Source organism: Podarcis gaigeae (genome assembly GCF_964106915.1).
Source record: "Podarcis gaigeae genome assembly, chromosome: 12".
NCBI classification, from domain to species: Eukaryota; Metazoa; Chordata; class Lepidosauria; order Squamata; family Lacertidae; genus Podarcis; species Podarcis gaigeae.
Window position 1 is genome coordinate 50,635,032 of NC_139688.1, and position 22,464 is coordinate 50,657,495.

Below are 22,464 nucleotides of genomic sequence, written 5' to 3' on the forward strand. Positions count from 1 at the left end.
GGCTGCGCTTTAACAGCACTTCCCAGAGATGGAAAGAAGATAAAAGTCCCAACCGGAGAAGAAGGGCAGATTAAGTTGATAGATTATGCCAAAATGGCAAAAATGACCTGGAAGAATCAGAAATCAGGAAGACCAAAAATTTAATAAGGAACATAGCTGTCAACTTTTCCCTTTTCTTGCAAGGAATCCAATTTGGAATAAGGGAATTTCCCTTAAAAAAAGGAAAATGTTGACAGCTATAATAAGGAATGGGGGAGAATTTATCATTTACCTTAAACACAATCATAAACAGCAAAAACCATTAATAGGATTGGAATAACCCTTGTCGTTTAATGGTGAATTTTGGATATAACGGAGATGTAAAAGATTCGGAGCGTTATAAAAGACGCAGGAGGAAATGATGCGCAATGAGACCCACGAAGGGGAGGAGTGAAGTCCAGGAGATTCTTTGGAATCTTGCTTTTAATGCTGTATGTTGGTTGGATATGTGATTGTGAAACTTGAATCTGAAAAACCGAATAAATAAATATATATATTGCCCTTCCCTGAGGAAGCGGCTTCCCTGCGCCCCTCGTCGCCGCCCCTCAGCCGGGCAGCAGGAGGAGGAGACCTCTCTCTCCCCGCCTGGTCCTTCCGAATTGGTGAGAGAGAAGCGTCGCCATCTCCTCCTCCTCCTCTTCGCCAATTTCCCCCCTTCTTTTTGCGACGTGGTGTCGGGCGCCTTCAAGGAGGGAGATGTGGCGCCTCGTTTGGGCGCGGCGGCCGCCGCTTCTGCTTCTGGCGGCGCCGGCGCTGCTGCTGCTGCTTTGCTTGCGCGCCCCGGGCTGCCGGGCGCAATTCGAGCGCTACAGCTTCCGCAGCTTCCCCCGCGACGAGCTGATGCCCTTGGAGTCCGCCTACCGCTACGGCCTGGACCAGTACGGCGCCGAGAAGTGGCCCGAGAGCGTCAGCTACCTCGAGGTCAGCCTGAGGCTGCACCGCTTGCTGAGGGACAGCGAGGCCTTCTGCCACGTCAACTGCAGCTCGGCCCGAGCCCGGGACTATGAGGCCGGCGGCGGCGAGCCCGGGCGCTTCGAGGGCTTCGCGGAGCTGCGCTTCTTCGGCGACCTGCTGCGCCGCGCGCAGTGCCTCAAGCGCTGCAAGCAGGGCCTGCCGGCCTTCCGCCAGTCGCAGCCCAGCCGGGAGGTGCTGGCCGAGTTCCAGCAGCGGGAGCCCTACAAGTTCCTGCAGTTCGCCTACTTCAAGGTAGCGCCTCCTCGGAGCAAGGGGCCCGGGCGGTGGGAAGCAGGGTGGATTCGATGGAAATCAAACCGATTTAAATCACGATTTTAAATCACGATTTTAAATCGGCAAGACTTGGATTTAACAGAAAGTCGCATTCCTGCTGGTATAATCTTAATATTTGCAACAACCAGAGGAAAGTTTTCATTTTTGGAATGATAAATTTTCAGAGTCGTTTTTACAGTCACATCAAAAATTACTGATTTGGTTATAAAGTGGTACCTCAGGTTACATACGCTTCAGGTTACAGACTCCGTTAACCCAGAAATAGTACCTCAGGTTAAGAACTTTGCTTCAGGATGAGAACAGAAATAATGTAGCGGCGGCAGCAGGAGGCCCCATTAGCTAAAGTGGTGCTTCAGGTTAAGAACAGTTTCAGGTTAAGTACGGACCTCCAGAACAAATTAAGTACTTAACCCGAGGTCCCACTGTACTAGTTACATAGACAGGTAATTATGAAATTATGGTGAGATTTCATAAGTTAACAGTTTATATTTGGGCAACTTTTCTGCTGCACTTTAGCAGAAGGAGAAAAATAATCATTTCCTTAATAACAATTTAAATGATTTATTTAACTAAAGCAATAACATTATAGCGTATGCATCCATGTTTGTTAACTCATGTGGTTAAACGGTTTTTTTAAAAAACCAACAACCTTAGACTGAGTTTTAGCACACATGAAAAACATAAAACAAATCCTTCTTTCCTGATGAATAGCTTTTGGACTATAATGTAACTTAAATAGAAAACTATATTTAGAAAGGTTTTTCCTCCAAAAGTATTTTAATTTAAAAATCCGATTTAAATTTTAAAAAATCAGATTTAAATTTTTTTAAAAGTTTGATTTTTGACACCCCCCCCTCAATTGGATCCCATAGGTTCAGGTCAGGGGGTCACAAGGGAGAGACTTCAGTCAGGAGATAGAAGCAAAACAGTGGTCAGTAGGCCTGATCATTATTGTTGCCACAAGACTTCCCACTGCCACAAAGATGAAACCCTGAACAATGGTCACACCAATATTTTAAAACTTCCCGAAGTTTCCCATAGTACGTTTTCAGAAGCATCATCAAGACATCATAGATATGTCAATAATAATTTTTATTAGTTTTCAATTACTTCTTCTCTTTGGCGATTATTCGTAGCCATGTAAGATTGTCTTCCATAAACAAGGTTTTATCAGTGGGTCCGTAAGTGACTGTGGAGGCCAATTCTGGATCCACATGTCCTTCCACAGGTTTCTGGGCAGAAGTTGATCACCCAAGCATGCCTTCCTTTTAACATGTTTCTCCTTTTCATCCTGAGTTTGAGTGTCTTCAAAGTCCAGGACACCTTTGGTAAAGGCTGCTCTCCAATTGGAGTGCTCGCAAGCCAGTGTTTCTCAGTTGTCGGTTTTTATACTACATTTTTTTAAAAAATTGCCTTGAGAGAGTCTTTAAACCTCTTGTTGACCACCAGCATTATGCTTTCCGTTTTTAATTTATTGAAAACTAAAGGACCGTCAACCCTTAGGAGTTGGCACCTAGGCTGGTGACATCGGTCTTCTTGAGAACAACGCTATGAAATCAAAGCTGTAGGAGAAAAGTTTATAAAATGTAAGTGATGGTTTCAAAAGTCTCTCTTTCTTGATCCTTTTTGGCTAGGCAAACAACTTCCCAAAAGCCATTGCAGCAGCACACACATTTCTCCTGAAACATCCGGAGGATGAGATGATGAAAAGGAATATGGCATACTACAAAAGCATGCCTGATGCTGAGGACCATATTAAAGATTTGGAAATGAAATCATATGAGGTATGTTCCCCATCCTGAAGAGCTCTGTAAAAAACAGCAGCCCAGAAGTTAAGGTCTGTTTGTTCTCCTAATTTTACTTTGCCTGTAGATTTCCGTTCTACTTGCTGTGCCTCTTTGAGCTGTCTTAACTATGCTTAAATCTGAAAGAATTCAGTGCTCAGCACTGTACCAATGTAAGGAGCGGGCTAGATTCTGTCTTTGTTTATAGGATCCCAATCATATTAGCCATTCCTCTGTTCCTTCTGCACAATATTCCTTTATCTGCCCAATTTTTTAGTAGAACATCACTTCTTATCCGCCGTTGCAGTGTTGTGCTAATACAAGAGGACGTAGGCATTGCTCCTATCCCACCGAACAGTACGACTTTCAGATTGGATTGCACCCCTCCTTAATAAAGTATAGACAGCCTGTTTACAAATGTGCCACTTTTTGAGCTATCTCACAAAGACTTTAGATACTATATTTAGATACTATATCTCACAAAGGCTTTAGATACTATATTTGCACATGGAACTCTTTGCATTTATTGTGCATGACTACATATGAGCAGACATATGAGCAAATATTGGAAGCTCCAATATTTAATGTTTTATTTGTGGGAGTATTGTATTCATGGGAAAATAACTTAGAATCATGTACCTGTTTGGCAAAAGTAATAGTTTTGAACTGAAGTATCAAAAGTGCTTTTAAAATCTTGGGAGGAGTTGCAAGAGAGTCTGTTGGAAAGTGACAGCTGAAAAAAGTTGTGGCAGAGTGAATAGGGAGATTGAAGAAAATGAGGGTTTGGGTTATTATATAGATGAGGGGCTGTCACCCCTACTTGCTTTGCTCAACAATCCTCTACGCCTCACCCCCCAATCCCCTTACAGCTCCTTCAAACCCCACATCTTGCCTATCCAATTCTGCCACCCCATTGCCAATCCCCATCCCCACACAGCTTGCCCATATTGCCTCATCCCTTCACAACTCATGCCAGTTCTAAGATCCTGCTGCCATTCACAGAGAAGAGGGGAATATGTAGGAGAGTAGGAGAAAGTCTTTCCTCCCTTTGCTCTGCACCACCGCACACAGCCGGTGTGCTCTGTACCCTGGTCCTGCTGCTGACATGCCATTCAGGGCTAAACCATGGTTTGGCTTAGCATTGCTCCAAACCCAAACTCATGGTTTGTTTCCCCCAGACAAAGCGTGAATGGAAACCAAGAAGAAACTGTGCCTACAGCTCGCGGTTTGTCTGGAGTGAGGCAAACCATGAGTCTGGGTTCAGATATAACATCAAGCCAAACCATAGCTTAGCCCCACAGAGTGTTTCAGCACCAGAAGAGGAGCGCAACAGCCCCAGTCTTCTCTCTGGGAACCTGCAGCTTTGCTTGTTCACGCTAATCCATGGTTGGCTTAGCATTATGTGTGAACTGGGTCACAGTGAAATGGAGAATATATCTTCGAGGATGCAGCTAAAAATGGACTCTGACTGGGTGGTGGCAATGAAACTAGGAAGAGGTGGCGCTGTGGTCTAAACCACAGAGCCTCTTGGGCTTGCTGATTGGAAGGTTGACAGTTCAAATCGGCAAGACGGGGTGAGCTCCCGTTGCTCTGTCCCAGCTCCTGCCAACCTAGCAGTTCAAAAGCACGCCAGTGCAAGTAGATAAAATAGATACCGCTGTGGTGGGAAGGTAAATGGCGTTTCCGTGCGCTCTGGCACTCGCCACAGTGTCCCGTTGCGCCAGAAGCAGTTTAGTCATGCTGGCCACATGACCCGGAAAGTTGTCTGTGGACAAACGCTGGCTCCCTCAGCCTGAAAGCGAAATGAGCACCACAACCCTATAGTTGCCTTCAACTGGACTTAACCATCCAGGACTGCTGTCCATTTTGACACAGCAATGCAGCCTTGAATCAAGTCAAATCAAACCTATGCTACTTCCTTACAGTCCCCCCCCCCCCCCGGTCTCCTCAGAATCTCTTTATCAGGGCAGTAAAGGCCTACAATGGAGAAAATTGGAGGACTTCCATCACAGACATGGAGCTGGCAATTTCTGATTTCTACAAAGCCTATGATGATTGCATAGCTGCCTGTGAAGGCTCCCGGGAGATCACAGATTTTAAAGAGTTCTATCTGTCCATAGCAGGTAGGTGTTGAGCTGCGTGCCAGCATTTGGGATGGGGTTCTTGAAGGATACCTCGGTCTCCTAAAATAATTTTACTTGACATGTGCTGTTTGTGGATGTCCTTTCTGATAATGCTAGCTGTCAGAGGTGTGTGTTTAAACAGTAGGAGATGGCTGTGGAAGGAGGGAGCGAGAGAGAATTCATAACATAGCAGGTGGTGTCAAATCTACATGCTCGTTTTCCAGATGATCATATAGATGGGTAACTATGGGAAATAATAAACTATGGGAAAATGGATAGAATGTGTGTTTCAGAGTTCTATTAAATCACCTTTCTGCATAATACATCATAATAAATATTCAATGCATCGTCATGTTTTGTTTTCTTTGATAGGTATTCCCCTAACACATCCATATCTTGTTGCTCTGTGTCTGATTTGCTTCATCCTGACGATTCTGTAGATAAACAAATTTTGTGATGTCATGCAAGACTAGCAGATGACCACACAGCAAGTGGTTTAATGTCTGTAAATCTGAATTTAGGAAGTTTTTTCACCCAGGAAATTAATCTGGGAAATCAGTGCTTGACTGAAGTTAGTAGCAAACCTTTCATTGTTTTCTGACCAATAATAATTGAAATTATGCATTGTAGTATATAATTATCTACATCAAACTGAGAAACACAATGACATTAAAGCAAGAAAGCCTTGTTACACAGCCCCTAGAGCTAACTATTTAGTCTGGGGGTGCACCTCTGGCCCATGGGGCAATTTTTGCCCATCCAGGGTCTGATTTGGCCCCTGAGGCCATTTTCCCCAAACCACCCCACCCACCCACAAGCTGACATCCCAGGTTGACATCCTTTTGGGAACAGGATCATGCAGCCTAGGCAGAAAAATTTAATCCCTCTGTTCAACAGTAGATGAACAAAGTTAAAGCCATTTGCCTTCTCCTTTTAGTGGGGGGAGGCGGGGGGGACTGCCACATTTCTATTGCCACTTGCCCACTTAAAGGAGAAGTGCAGCAAAAGTGCTATTTGAAGCAGCCACCCATTCTACTTTAAACATCAGAGTGATGGGGGAGACTCCCACCCTCACTGCTGTCTGCCAGATAGCTTAAAGGAGGGGTAGGGAAGCTGCTTCAAAAGGTGATTTTGCAAAGCACTCTAAGACAGTCTCCAGATTCCCCTTGGGAGCGTGGGTACTATCTTAAAGCTATGAGGTGCTCTTTAAAGCCATCTACCCCATCCTTTAAATATTGCTCCACCCTGCCACTTCCTGCCTTCTCAGTCCCGTGTTTAAATGGAAGAGGGATACATCCACCTGTCAGATTTGGCACCTGAGGCTGATCTAGACTGTGGAGCTCAAAATTTCCCAGCCCCGTTGTGGTATGTGCAAATGCAGATAAGTTTTGTTTGTTTTTAAAGAAAGGCAGCTGCAAAGAGGATGGAAGATTGGAAGAGAAAGTGATGATGGATTTAATCCTTCCCACAAGATTTTCTACCCCCATGGCTTTTCCCTTACAGTTCAATACATAGCCTAACCTTTGTGAAGAACCCATATGAGGGTTCATACAGATGGTCAATCAGTGGACTGAGAAAGGCTTAAGCAGCCCCTGCCTACTTTGCCTGGAGATGACTTTCCTATTTTAAAAAACAGAAGCAGTAACCCTGCATTGACACTTTAGATAACATGTAGCAGCTTTTTAGGGATGCAAGTGGCGCTGTGGGTTAAACCACAGAGCCTAGGACTTGCCGATCAGAAGGTTGGGGCTCGAATTCCCGCTATGGGGTGAGCTCCCGTTGCTTGGTCCCAGCTCCTGCCAACCTAGCAGTTCGAAAGCACGTCAAAGTGCAAGTAGATAAATAGGTACCACTCCAGCGGGAAGGTAAACAGCATTTCCGTGCGCTGCTCTGGTACGCCAGTAGCGGCTTAGTCATGCTGGCCACATGACCCGGAAGCTGTATGCCGGTTCCCTTGGCCAATAAAGCGAGATGAGCGCTGCAACCCCAGAGTTGGCCACAACTGGACCTAATGGTCAGGGGTCTCTTTACCTTTACCTAGCTGCTTGTTAGAATACTCTCTGTGGCTAAACAGAATGATAGCCTATTTTATCCTCCCACCCTAATTAGTAAACAAAGCCATGGAACGCCAAGATGTTAATATCAGGATTTAGCAATAAATTAGCAATTACTGTAGGTGGCACTACAATCAAATGAATTTTTTACTGGGAACAGTATGCAACATTTTATTATAAAATAGTTCTTTGTTAGGGGTTTCTTCCTGCATGCTGAAAAACGTACGCATTGATCTTGAAGCTAAAGTAGCAGAACACTTTTGAAATGCAGCGCACAGATTTCTACAGCAGCACTGCCAGCTGCTAAACTGAATTAAAGAAACAACTGTGTAATGCTCAGAACGTGTGTGCATTCTTCTTCAGATCACTACATTGAAGTTCTGGAGTGCAAACTGAAGTGCGAAATTGATCTCACGCCAGTCGTAGGAGGCTATGTTGTGGAGAAATTTGTAGCAACTATGTATCACTACTTGCAGTTTGCCTATTATAAACGTAAGTAAGAGGTTTTGCGCTCTCCTGAAATTGGGCTTGGTTCTATCTTTTAAAAAACATATATGCCCATTTCACTTATTTAAAAGGTTTCTCTTCACTGGAAAAGAAAAACTGCTAGCAAAGCTGCTTCTTAGCATCATTATAATATAATTAAAATAGGTGTCCAGCATCTGCACAGGACCTTGAAAGTCCTCCCCAAGTCCTGGCTTTGCTAATTATTTTTAGATTTGCAAAACTGGAAGCAGAAAGGCTCTTTTCCCCCATTTCTGGCACACATAATACACAAAGAATGGGAATTAACGCTTTCTGAGAAAATAGTTTACCACTATCTCTATCTGCATACTCAAGAAAGAAGGGAAAGGAAGACAAATCCTTGCATTCTGATTTTGAGGCTCGCCAAGCGTATAGATTTTATTAATTAAGAAATATTGCATGCTCAGATTGCAAGAAGCAACAGCTGTTTCCTAAGAAGCTGTCTCCTGAGAAGCTGACTCTTTTGTTTAATCTTCATTCAGTGAACGATCTGAGAAATGCCGCCTCCTGCGTTGTTAGCTACCTGCTCTTTGACCAGACGGACGGAGTGATGAAACAGAATCTAGTCTATTATCAGTACCATAAAGACAAATGGGGACTGACAGATGAAGACTTCCAGCCTAGACCTGTAAGTTGAATTGTTGAACCGGTCGCAGTCGGTGCATTCAGCCTTGCAGCCTTTTCGATAGATATGCTTCAACATGTTAAGTCTTTACGCTTGCCGTGGGAGCTGTGCCATTGCCTTTATGAGGAGCAACCAACCTTCCTTCCGACTTTGAAGCTGTACCCGGGTGGGTGGGGTCTGTCTCAATAGTTGCGTGAGAATGCCTTCCAGCTTCATGGTTGATCAAATCGCTTCTGTAGCTGCTCAAGAGGCAAGGGTGCCCAACATGCTCCCTGCCAGCTTTCTTAGAGAAGGGCTGGCGAGGAGCTTCCTTGAGTGCTTGAAATTGAAGTGCCTTGGAGTATCCAAGCCACCAAGCTCCCTGCTGGCTTTTCCTGTAGAAAAGGCCAGCAAAACGCTGCCTTGCTGACAAGAGGTACAGTCATACCTCAGGTTACAGACACTTCTGGTTACGCGTTTTCGGGTTCGAACCCAGAAGTACAGTGGTACCTCGGGTTACAAACACTTCAGGTTACAGACGCTTCCGGTTACAGACTCCGCTAACCAGTGGCATAGCGTGGGTTGTCAGCACCCGGGGCAAGGCAAGTAATTTGCGCCCCCTAACCCGTGGATTTGCGCCCCTTAACCCTAACCCCCAGATGTTGCGCCCGGTGCGGCCGGCCCCCCCTGCACCCCCCACGCTACGCCACTGCCGCTAACCCAGAAATAGTACCTTGGGTTAAGAACTTTGCTTCAGGATGAGAACAGAAATCACGCAGCGGTGGCGCGGCAGCAGTGGGAGGCCCTATTAGCTAAAGTGGTACCTCAGGTTAAGAACAGTTTCAGGTTAAGAACGGACCTCCGGAACAAATTAAGCTCTTAACCCGAGGTACCACTGTACCGGAACGGGTTACCTCTGGGTTTCGGCGCTCACACATGTGCAGAAGCACTAAATCGCGACCCACACGTGTGCTAATGCAGCGCTGCGGGTTGCGAACATGCCTCCCGCACGGATCACGTTCGCAGCCTGAGTGTCCAGTGTAAAGGCTTCTTCGGGGAGAGGGGAAACCAGGCTAGCCCCAAAATTGTAGAGCCTTCTCTGGGATAGTCATCGAGGGTACTATATGTGCTGGGAAAAGATAGCTCAGTTGGTAGAGCATGAAATTCTTATTCCCAGAGTCGTGGGTTCAAGTCCCACGTTGGGCAAAAAGATTCCTGCATTGCAGGGGGTTGGACTAGATGACCCTCGTGGTCCTTTCCAACTCTTACGGTTCTATGACTCTGCAAGAAACTTTTCTTCCATGCAATGCATGAGGCTGTGCTAAAAAGGAGCTTTTAGGCACTGTTCTGCTGTTAGTGTGACATGGAATTTCGCCCTTCTTTTTCTAGGAAGCTGTTCGGTATTACAACATAACAACACTTCAGAGGGAAATGTATGAATTTGCTAAAGAGCACGTGATGGATGATGATGAAGTAAGTCGAGTAGCGCAATACCATTTTCTGAAGTAAAAGTTAATGGCGGCTTAAGGATATTTCAGGCCAGTTGTAATGTGATAGTAGGGTTGTCTTTTTTTTTTTAGTTTGTTTTGCTTTCAAATAACAACAACAACAATTTTTATTTATACCCCACCCTCCCCGGCCAGAGCCGGGCTCAGGGCGGCTAACACCAGTAAAATTACAGTAAAAACATAATGGGGGGGGGGGGGGGACAAACCAATTTAAAATACAGTTTAAAATGCAAATTAAAATGCAGTCTCATTTTAAAAGTAGCCCATAGATCAAGACCATAAGAGGAGGGAAACATAAGGGTCAGACTGAGTCCAAACAAAAGGCCAGGCGGAACAGCTCTGTCTTACAGTCCCTGTGGAAAGATGTCAAGTCCCGCAGGGCCCTTGTCTCTTGTGACAGAGTGTTCCACCAAGTGGGGGCCAGTACTGAAAAGGCCCTGGCCCTAGTTGAAACCAATCTAACCACCTTGCGACCTGAGACCTGACAAAAGCAGCCTGACATGCAGAAACTAAGCGTGTGACGCTTTTGTCATATCTCCAAATAAGGAAAAATTCCCCTGTGCCTGGCTGGCTTATGAACAACTGATTATAAGCTTGGCAGACTCCCCTCCCCACCTGAGTTATCCAGACATCCTAGCAGAGGAGGAAATGTCTCTGTTGCCGTGGCAATGGAACCAGACTCCCTGTCATCTAATTCTCCCTCTCCATTAGCCTCCTCAGTGGCTCTGCCGATGAGATGAATCAGCAAGGACAGTTTCGGTCTATAGGGCCATGTTTGCAGCATCTCATGGCATGCCAGGGGGCCCTACCCTAACTGGTTCTCAGCATTCCTATAAGGGATCCCTGTGAGACACAGACTTTGATCTTTGTTTCAGTAGCACTCGCTTCACTAAAAAGCTAGCGCAGTTGTCATTTAGCTAAAATTGCGCATTCGTCCTGATTTGCATTGTATTTTTGGCATTTTGGGGAGTAGGTGGAAGCAATCAGAGTTTCAGGTTTGGTGTAAGAAAAGCAATTTCCACATGCACTCAGGTTGACAATGGAGTGTGGGGTTTTTCACCAGCTTGGTAGCAATGCCTGTGAGAAGAGGAACTGAGGCATAGTCTAGGCCAGGAGACAGCAAACTTTTCCACTGTCCCTCAAATCTTGTGGGGGGCCGGACTATATTTTGAAAAAATAATAATGAATATACTCCTATGCCCCATAAATAACCCAGAGATGCATTTTAAATAAAAGGATACATTCTACTCATGTGAAAACATGCTGATTCCCGGATTATCCGCAGGCCGGATTTAAAAGGCAATTGGGCCAGATCTGGCCCCCGGGCCTCAGTTTGCCTACCCATGATCTAGGCTCATAAATACCACTCACCTGGTTGTGTTGGAACAATTCTAACCCACCCCAGGGCCGGCCTGGAGTGGCATAGCTGCTACTGCAGTTGAAGCCCTGCTGCCCAGGTAGAAGATGCGGTGGTGCTGGGGGGGGCCTAGATGGCTGGCCCATTTCTGCTTCCAGAATTTGTCAATTCAGGGCCATTCACCAACTACCACCAGCAAGAGAATTACTATCAGCAGACACTCTCTTCACCATCACCACACACATCAGTGATGTGCATCCACTCTCTGTGAATAAGGACCTGCACATCATCCTGGGCTACTGTGTCGTCGTTGTCCCCCCATCAGCCATCTACATTGGGAACAGGCCTAGTATTTTTTGCTCCAGGATACTTTCTGTTCCTGTAATGGCACACTTAGAGTGTCCAGAACCAATGCTGTCCACCACCCCATGCCGAAGGTTAACTGACCAGTGTGCTTTTGGTTTGTAGTGTGTGTTCTTCCCTTTGTGTTCCTGCACTGCTACCTGCACAGTGTAGCATTGCGGCTACTCTGAGTGGGGTGAAATGACTTTGTGATTGATATAAATGGCTGGCCAATCGGCACCAAGCAAATTTGGCTTTGCTGTTTTTCTGCAGTCGATACTTGTGAAGTATTTGCTGGCTCGTTGCAAATTACTTACTCGGTTTCCATTCTGCATTCCCAAGAGAGGGGTGGTGTTGCGTCATCATGAAAGTGCTAATGGGAAAACGATGGCAAATTCTCATCCTTTAATGAGGGAGTGGGATTGATTCTACTACCATATCAGTGAATCAAAAGTAGCATTTTCATCTAGATACTATCTGTGGTCCAGAATTTACAGGGTGAGTCTTTTAAAAGAGGCCCCATGGAATATGTGTACAGTGGTACCTCAGGTTACATATGCTTCAGGTTACAGACTCTGCTAACACAGAAATAGTACCTCGGGTTAAGAACTTTGCTTCAGGATGAGAACAGAAACCGTGCTCCGGCGGCGCGGCGGCAGTAGGAGGCCCCATTAGCTAAAGTGGTGCCTCTGGTTAAGAACAGTTTCAGGTTAAGAACGGACCTCTGAAACAAATTAAGTACTTAACCTGAGGTACCACTGTACTCTGTATCCACAGGGCCTCTTTTAAAGTACTCACCCTGTATATCTATGAAAATATATGGAGCAGAGAAACTGTTTTACAAAGCAACAGATCCCAACTAAATACAGTATTTCTGCTGGAAAACTTAATTTCTGAAGGCAGGACTAGACCTTACGCTTCACACAGGCCTGCCCTTGAATTCAGGACCTCCTCTCCGTAAAGTTTTGGCAGAATTGCCTATGTTTTTACATTGTCACATAATGTGTTTCCCTGCTTCCATATATTAATAGCTGCTGCAGTCAAGAAAATATGAGGAAATGACACAGGTAACGGTACAGGGAAAAGAGGAAAAACAGGGTTTTCCAGCAGTGCTTGCATTTGCTGGAGAACAGACTCAAAGGAGGATTCTTTCGAAAGGCTTTAATGTTTAGATTGCTATGAAAGATATGCAAATCATTCCAAGTACAACTACAGCAAAGGCAGATGATCAAACTCCCAGTGCTTTAGACATGGATCCGACTGACACACACCCTTGTTATTCTATATATAGTAAAGGGGTAGCTTCAACTTTCTGCAGTCTCTTACTACGCCTAGCAGGCAGAACCTTCTGTTCTCCTTTGGTACTTCCTGGGTTTAGCTGACAAGGGTCAGAGAAGCTGGCAGGGCCAGAGAGGCAGAGCTACAGTGGTGCCTCGCAAGACGAAAAGAATCCGTTCCGCGAGTCTCTTCGTCTTACAGTTTTTTTGTCTTGCGAAGCAAGCCCATTAGCGGATTAGCGCTATTAGTGGGCTTAGCGGATCAGCTGATTAGCGGCTTAGCGGATCAGCTGATTAGCGGCTTAGCGGATCAGCTGATAAGCGGCTTAGCAGCTTGGGAAAAGGGGGGGGGAGGGAAAAAACCCTGCAGGAACTCGCAAGACATTTTCGTCTTGCGAAGCAAGCCCATAGGAAATTTGTTTTACGAAGCACCTCCAAAACGGAAAACCCTTTCGTCTAGCAGGTTTTCCGTCTTGCGAGGCATTCGTCTTGCGGGGCACCACTGTATTCCCAATGTCTGATGACGCCAGGTTAGGTGGCAGAGCTAGGTAGTGGGAGGCAGGGCTTGTGGCTCTCGTTGCAGATACAGGTGAGGCAAGAGAGGTCCCCCCACTCAGAATCCTCACTATCAAGCTGCCCCACATTTCAGGTCCTCAGCAAACCCCCCTATCTGTATCATCCTGATTTGTCCAGCTCACAACAAGCGATATCCCAGGGTCAATGGGTTGTTCTGCTCTGATTTTTTACATTAGTGCTTACATTGCTAAGAATGTAGCGACCCGGTTATTGCTTCGACTGGAACACTGGTTCCCCTGATCAGTCGCACCAGGAAAAACTGCATTACAGGTACAGAATTGCAAGAGCATCTTATGAGAAATTCCTGTAGAATTCCTAAAGTCGTGCAAAAAAAGAAGCGATGGTTTTTACCTTTGCACATGCTTCCGTGCTGGGAGGAAAAACAAATCAAAGTTGCCGAATAAAAACGTGAGTGCTTATTTTCACTAGTTTGAAAAAAGCTTCATTATTTTCACAATAATCTCTCCTTCCACAAATATTTATGCGTGCCTGCAGCGTTTGGAAGGCCGCTTCTGTTACGGCAAATGGCTTAGTTTTGGTAAATAATATTTGGCGATGAGAATATTTATTGACCTAACTTCTTAAAAGGTTTCTGATGGGAAGTTTTGCTTCTGTGCATGACTCTGGCAAACCGTTCTAAGCTGAAGCATTCCTTCCTCACCCTAGAATGTTCAGTTCACATTGAGTTCGTGAAAACATTGTACCCTGACCTGTTCTTAACGCATGGTTGACCATATCAACGGAGGAATGCTATATCAATCACTAGTAATAGTTTAAGTCTTGCTATATCAATCACTAGTAATAGTTTAATAAGGAGGTTTTCACGCCTGTCCAATTCTGTGTTCCCTTTCCCACCCTTTAATCTATTGATGATTAATGCCTATATGCAACCTTTGCATTGTGTTTGTGTTAACCAATCAGCAACAAGCACATATGTGGCAATGCTGTAATATTCAATAAAAGGGACTCCCTGAGACATGCTCGAGAGATGCCTCCCATATGACACTTGCCATTCGTCTGTCGTTTATTTCAACCCAACAGTTTCAAGTTAGCTGAACGCAAAGCAAACAGTTGTCGTTCCAGAAGCTGTTGAAACCACTTTGCACTTTTACCGAAGGGCCAACAAGCTTGTGGTGAAAGCAGCATGTCATTCCATCCGTCTTATTGTGATATGGATCATATGTGTTTCATTCAGCCATGTGATTGTATGGTTTTTACTTTATAAACTGCTTAGTGATCTTTTTATATGAAGTGGCCTATAAATTGAATGAATGAATGAACATTTTATTTATTAGACTGTTAGCTGCCCTTTACCAGGGTGGGTTACAACTATAGCATATTCAATTATAAAACAACAACAAAAAGCTACAACCATAAAACAAAAAAAAGTGTTAAACAGTTCCAGATATGCAATTAAAAGCAATTGCAGGTATAAAATAAAGCAAAATGTGAAAACTTATATCTATGTATCTGTCTATAATACAGATGCAAATATCGCCCTTTTTGCTCTCTCTTGGCATTCCAGTGATTCCAATGGGAAGCCGGGATAATCCTGTGTTTTGTGTCTGCGGCTTTCAGGAATTAGCTGCAATTCTGTTTTCAGCAGTAGGCTATTGTAAAAGGGCATATCCATCGCAAAGACCAGCTGTCAGTCACACCGTCTTGAAAAAACAAAAAAAAAATCCTTCCAGTAGCACCTTAAAGACCAACTAAGTCAGTTCTTGGTATGAGCTTTCGTGTGCATGCACACTTCTTCAGATACACACTGAAGAAGTGTGCATGCACACGAAATCTGAAGAAGTGTGCATGCACACGAAAGCTCATACCAAGAACTGACTTAGTTGGTCTTTAAGGTGCTACTGGAAGGAATTTTTTTTGTTTTGACTATGGCAGACCAACACGGCTACCTATCTGTAACCGTCTTGAAAGTTATTTTATTAATTTTATTTATTCATTCATTCCTAAAGTTTGGGAAAATATTATCCACTCAGGTCCATCATCAGAAGCAAGTGAGCTATTCATTATGAGAAACTTCTATCCTGTTGAACTAGGCTTAGCTGGCTACATTTTCAACTCTACCTGATACTTGTAAAAAAAGGAATTATCTCTATAGGTTTGCATGGCACAGAATTAACCTGTCCTCTGTTGTAATCTCTTCTAGGGTGAAGTAGTAGAATACCTTGATGAACTCTTGGACGTGGATGGCGGAACACAGTGACTCTTAACAACTGAAAAGGCAAATGAGATTTAAGAAGTGAATGCTCACCCTTGTTCCTTCATATCTCCATGTGTCACCTTTACTCAGGAGTTTAAAAATACCTCAGATATTTCCTAAGCTTGCTCTTCTGCCACTTGCATCCTCCTTTGAGTTTTCCTTCATGTTGTGCACCTGCATCCCCTTCATCTTTAACATGATTTTTTTAAAAAAATATTGTTGCTATTTTTGAGCTATCACAAAGATCCCTTCTGTTCATTTAGCTCAGCAAATTCATCGCAGCTTGGATGAAGCACAAACGTTATTTTAATAGAATATAATCGAATAATACGAGAAAGGAGTAGCATTGAAAGGATGCTATGTTGTTTTACACGTAGCATTTTTATTTTTTTATTCTGACAAATTGACACAGTGGGCCACTTCATAACCTCAGTCAAACCATGGCTTTCCATAAACTAGGCACTCCTCAATCATCCCTCCACTGCTTCCATCACACGGTGGCTTATTATCCTGGTTTGTTGATTCAGCCTGAATTAGAACATACAGTGGTACCTTGGTTTAAGAACAGTCTGGTTTAAGAACAATTTGGTTTATAAACTCTGCAAAACCGGAAATAGTGTCTTGGTTTGAGAACTTTACCTTGGTCTAAGAACGGAATCCGAACGGTGGAAGGGCACCAGCAGCAGGAGGCCTCATTAAGGTTTAAGAACAGTTTCGGTTTAAGAGCGGACCTCCGGAACCGATTAAGTTCATAAACTGAGGTACCACTTTAATATGGAATCCTGGTTTAATACAATTCAGGTCTTTGTTCTAAAGTCAGCATGCAACAAAAGGAGGGGGGGAGCTAGGGAGGGAGAAGAACATCACCTGATACACACTCCCAGCTTCATAAACCATGGTTTGTGATAAACCATGAGAGCACCATGGCTAGAGATTGAGATTAACCATGGTTTATGAAGTCTCAAATCGCCCTTCAGCTGAAAGCACATACTTTGAAGTAGTTAAATCAACACAGCAAGATCCCTGGAGAAAACAAGATTGTGACCGTACTGTGTTTAAACCAGGAGTGGCTAACCTTATTTATCCTGAGCAGTGAGTGTGACTAGAATGACAGAATGCGTAGACGTACTTGCCATATGTATACATCTCTCTCTCACACCCCTCACACGATGTATACTGCACCAAAACTCATTCTCCTCCCCGCTTGGGAACTAGCAAACAAATCCCACGCTGGCCCTTCTTAGCTGCTGGAGATTAACATAGTTAGAACCAAGCTGTCTTTCATGGACCAAATGCACAGAAACACATCTGTCCTCATGGGTAAAAGTTGTTTGGACTCTATTGTGGCAGGAGCAACTTCCGTTAGTTTCTAGTCCTGCAAACAAGTGTTCACTTGCACGACTGGTTCGCCTTAATTATACCTGTCCATTTATTTGAATGGTGATTCTTGTTGAATAAGGAATGAAAATCAGTTACATCTATGAGACCAAATTCAGTACTCGGGTACACCAGAGCAAATAACGGGTTTAGGAGTAATTATCCTAGCAGGTTTCCCTACAGAAACAATGCCATTTATCTAAGTCCCCTCCCTATTGATGCTTCAGTGTGGAACATTTTACAGACCTATGCTCGTAATCATTTTGGTGCAAACATTTATTTATTGTAATATTGTGTGTGGATTTACTTTATTTCTTCAACTACGTAGGAAATTCACCCAGGGTTGCTAACTTAAAAAAAAACCTAGCCCCTATTTCTCTGCCTTTAACTCCAGCTTGATGTAGAGGCGTTTTTAGGTGATAATGTTTATCTCCAAACTCTGAAAACATCACCTACTGATTTCTGCAGATCAAACTGCTATAAAAGGCACAGCAACAGGCCAGTCTTCTTTTCTGGCTGGTTGGCAAACCTAACAGTGCCTCCTAGTGGAAGCCTGGGTACAGAGCTTTTTTGTATATATATCTAGGCCCATGTCCCCTCATTTTTCTAGTGCCAGTTGAACAACCATTATACAGTGGTACCTCGGGTTACCAACACTTCGGGTTACAAACTCCGCTAACCCAGAAATAGTACCTCGGGTTAAGAACTTTACCTCAGGATGAGAACAGAAATCGTGCAGCAGTGGCAGCGGGAGGCCCCATTAGCTAAAGGGTTAAGAATGGTTACAGGTTAAGAACGGACCTCTGTAACGAATTAAGTTCGTCACCAGAGGTACCACGGTAGCTGCTTAGCTATTAACACTTTCATCAGAACCTCTCATACCTAGGCAACATTTTGTTTTTTGTGCTTTGATATTTGAAATGCTTGTAGGGTGGTCAGAAACAAAGGAGGACTGGGATTCTGCACCTTTAATATTTGTGTAGAAGAGGAATTTCAGCAAGTATATGTGGAATGCTTTCCCCAGGGTGGCTCACCTGGCACCATCATTTAGCTGCCAGGCAAGACTTTTCCTTTATAACCAGGCCTTTGGCCTTCAACTATCTGTGGCCTTTTGGAAGCAAATGGGAGGTTTCTAATGCTATTTCTTCCCCCACCCCACCCCCTTGGTTTTAATGTCGCTATGTGGGGGGGGGGGAGTTCATTGGTGGATTGGCTGTAAGTCCTTGGGCAAGATAAAAGGACTAACAAATTTAATAATAATAATAATTAAAAGGTGTAGCTTATCATGCAAATATCACCTGCATAGATTTCCTCTCCTAATCTTGAGATAAATGGTATAAGAACTGTTCTCTATTGCGTCTGGCTATCCCAAATTTAGGGACACGGGTGGCGCTGTGGGTTAAACCACAGAGCCTAGGACTTGCCGATCAGAAGGTTGGCGGTTCGAATCCCCGCGACAGGGTGAGTCCCTTCTGCCAACCTAGCAGTTCAAAAGCACGTCAAAGTGCAAGTAGATAAATAGGTACCACTCCGGCGGGAAGGTAAACAGCATTTCCGTGTGCTGCTCTGGTTCGCCAGAAGTGGCTTAGTCATGCTGGTCACATGACCCGGAAGCTGTACGCCGCCTCCCTCGGCCAATAAAGTGAGATGAGCGCCGCAACCCCAGAGTCGGTCACGACTGGACCTAATGGTCAGGGGTCCCTTTACCTTTTTATCCCAAATTTATGTGCTAAAGAGGAAATGGAAAAGAAAAAGAAACCAAAAACCCAGCAAACAAGTTGCATTAGAGTACAACAATTAATTGCAGCTGGTGAAATTATTATTATTATTATTATTATTATTATTATTATTATTATTATTCCTGGGCAACTGTGCTTTTGGTAGAGTCTGTTTCTTAATTATTTGTTAAAATAAATCATTCCAAACAGAGGTTACCAAGGTGATGTAAGGCATAATAACATAAGACAATCCACTAAAACAAATTTCCGTAGGCATTTAGAGTATAAAATGCCTGCCATATCTAAGGAGCAATAAAGCAATACCAAAGGCCCAGGAAGGCCTGAATGAATGTTTTTACTGGCTGATGAAATATCAGTGCTCTTGGCACCTGTTCTGAAATACTACTCCACAAGATGAGTGCGCCTAGAGCTGCAGATTGAGGGTGAAATGCAACTAAGTAATACACACTGAACCCATTGAAATTAACAGATTCATTTACACCTATTGATTTCAGTGGGTCTGCTGTAAGTAGAACTAATATTGACAGTAGCCTTGAATGCAAGCTATCAGACATGTTAAGCTAGGCAGAAGTAATTCTCATTTCTCTGTGTGGCACTGTAGCATTAAGGGCTCAGCTCCCATTCCAGTAAAACATCATTTCTAGTTACTGTTCAAAGACACATTCATCTTGCTTAATCCGCTAGAGTTTCCAACGGTTATTCTGGCCGAGGTTACTGCAGAATTCAACCAAAAAAATTCCTGATGTGTAAATACAATGATGGGGGGTAAGCTTCACCTGTTGAATATCTGCTCATTATATGCCAGTTAAAGATGAAAGATTTGCAGGGAGGAAACTGGTTTGCTAACTGCTAGCTTGCAGTGTGGTGTAGTGGTTAAGAGCGATAGACTTGTAATCTGGGGAACCGGGTTCGCGTCTCCGCTCCTCCACATGCAGCTGCTGGGTGACTTTGGGCCAGTCACACTTCTCTGAAGTCTCTCAGCCCCACTCACCTCACAGAGTGTTTGTTGTGGGGGAGGAAGGGAAAGGAGAATGTTAGCCGCTTTGAGACTCCTTAAAGGGAGTGATAAAACGGGATATCAAATCCAAACTCTTCTGCTTCAGGTTACAGACTCCACTAACCCAGAAATAGCGCTTCAGGTTAAGAACTTTGCTTCAGGATAAGAACAGAAATCGTGCTCCAGCGGCATGGCGGCAGTGGGAGGCCCCATTAGCTAAAGTGATGCTTCAGGTTAAGAACATTTTCAGGTTAAGAACAGACCTCCGGAATGAATTAAGTACTTAACCAGAGGTACCACTGTAAATGAATTTAGTAATGAGGGGTGTTTAAGATCTTGTGACTCTTTGATCTCTAGCGGAAAAGTCACTGAGATTCCTAAATATTTTTACACTCTTCTTAATTTCGGTTTACCTTTCAAAATATTCGGTGTGTGGCTTTTCAGAAGATACGGTACTATGCCTATTATTTTTTTCTTATTATTAACCGGCTTTCTCTCATCCTGCTCTTTCATTTCATCTGCTATCTAGAGACTGAGTTGTTTAAAGTAGGAATGTTGTTTCATTTCATTTTAGTTTTGGTCCCTGTTCATTGTGAGATTGGTGCTGTATTTTGTGCCCGATTTTGATTCGGGCAACCTAAGTGCCGCTTCCTGAAACAATAAAGTGCCTTAAAGAATTATTTATCAGCCCTTTTTCTACAATGTATGAGTGACTAGGTGTGTTTTATCTGATCATTTTGTATTCTGGGTGACTGTCGTTGGCATCCGTCTGTCTTGAGAGACGGTGGAGAGCATCTCTGGGTGTGAAGTCAAACCGCGGGAGAATCACAGCGCCAGCTGTGGCTGCAGAAACGGGTAACTTGTAACTGCTCCTCCTGCATTGTTTTGCTGCATTAGAAGCACTGAAGCCACCTCTCTGAGATGCAAGCCTGGGCAGCGTGTATGGAGGCCGTGAGCTGCTGAAAAATGACCATCTAACAGAACACAAACCAAGAAGCCAGGACTGCAGGCAAGTCCCTCTTTTAGACAGGCTGCACCTACAGTAGGGTGTTAGCATAGGATCTGCATACAGAAAGTTACGGGTTCAACCCCTGGAATCTCTTAATTTAAAGGATTTCAGAGCACAGAGCTTGGAAAGACTACCAACTGAACAAGGCCTCTCCCAGTTGTCAGTTCTAAGAGGAACCACATGCACAAGACGAATTTGCATCAGGGTGGTTTTGATTTAAATCAAATCAATTTAAATTACGATTTAAATCACTAGTCAGTAAGACTTGATTTAAATCATTCATTTTTTTACAGAAAGACTCATTCTTGCTGGTATAATCTTAGCATTTACAACCAGATAAAGGTTTCATGTTTGGAATAATAAATTTTCAGAATAACTTTTACAGTTCTATCAAAAATTACTGATTTGGTTATACTATTAGAAATACATTGACAGATAATTATGAAATTATTGTGAGGTTTAATAAGTGAACTATATTTGGACAACTTTTCTGCTGTACTTTATTGGAAGGAGAAAAAATAATCATTTCCTTAATAACAATTTAAACAAGTTATTTAACTAAAACAATAACATTATAACATATGTATCCATGTTTGTTAACTGATGTAGTTAAACGATTTAAAAAACAAAACAAAACCATAGACAGAGTTTTAGCACACATGAAAAACTTAAATCCTTATTTCCTGATGAATAGCCTTTGGACTTTCATGTAACTTAAATAGAAAACTATTTTTAGAAAGATTTTTTCTCCAAAAGCGTTATATTTTTAAAATCTGATTTTAAAAAAATCATTGATTTTTATCCACCCTGCTTCTGTGCATACAGCTAGACTAGCCTTTCAATCAAGATTAAGATGATAGTACAAGATGTAAAGCAGACTGGGGTGGAATCTACACACATATAAAATCTTCTGAAAATGCTTCTTTTCTTTTAAAGCGTCTTTTTTAAAAAAATACATTGAATTTTGCATAAGACTCACCATCGCCATCTATTGTCACATTGTATATTGCACTTAAAACACACTTAAAGTGTTTTATTTGCAGCTGTACAGTTGAGTCCTGGGTGTCACAGTGGTTGCCGAAGAAACTTAAAAACATGATGCTGGAAACTTGAACCCATTGCCACCCAAATCCTGCATTCTTACAGCAGTGTCTGTTCGTGGTGTTGTAGCGGACGGTGAATTCCTTCATATTATAAACTTGGCTCCATCAGAGATTGGGGATGCTGATAGGCTGTGTCATTTTAGGGGGTGAAACTTAATTTTTGCAGATTCCTTCAGTGAGGGCTCTTAAAATATGTTTTTGGGTGTAGGGATGCGGGTGGTGCTGTGGTCTAAACCACTGAGCCTCTTGAGCTTGCTGATTGGAAGGTCAGCGGTTCGAATCCACGCGACGGGGTGAGGAATTCAAATCTGCTCTTAATTTTGTGATTGGACAACATTTAGCTTGGCCAGTCTACATTTGATGAAGTAGTGCATAAACCACTTTCAGAAAAACAAAGAATTTAAATTTTACCTTCTGAAACTGCCGGGTAATGCTAAATCATAACAATATATAAATACTAATATATAATGTAATATAACCACAAGTATTTGGCAATGATTTTAAATTATTTCTGCAGAATTTTGCAAACGTTTTACTTACCAAGCAGACTAAATTATATTAATTTAACTGAAATATAATCTGAGTTC

At 43.3% G+C, this 22,464-nt stretch overlaps 1 protein-coding gene across 3 annotated transcripts; it reads left to right on the plus strand.

Moving 5' to 3' along the window:
* Positions 1-588: 588 nt before the first annotated feature.
* On the plus strand, positions 589-20,445 carry CRTAP (cartilage associated protein). Of its 3 annotated transcripts, none has more exons than XM_083706006.1 (9): positions 589-1,245; positions 2,922-3,071; positions 5,023-5,194; positions 7,612-7,740; positions 8,256-8,401; positions 9,767-9,850; positions 15,599-16,224; positions 16,353-19,658; positions 20,057-20,445. In XM_083706006.1, exons 1-7 carry the CDS (start codon positions 736-738, stop codon positions 15,653-15,655), a joined length of 1,248 nt encoding a protein of 415 aa, XP_083562132.1. In that variant the 5' UTR covers positions 589-735; the 3' UTR covers positions 15,656-16,224; positions 16,353-19,658; positions 20,057-20,445. The 3 variants fall into 3 exon arrangements, with proteins under 3 accessions (XP_083562132.1, XP_083562131.1, XP_083562133.1); XM_083706005.1 differs by having other exon boundaries at positions 16,353-19,627; XM_083706007.1 differs by having other exon boundaries at positions 15,599-16,197; positions 16,414-19,658.
* Positions 20,446-22,464: the final 2,019 nt, after the last annotated feature.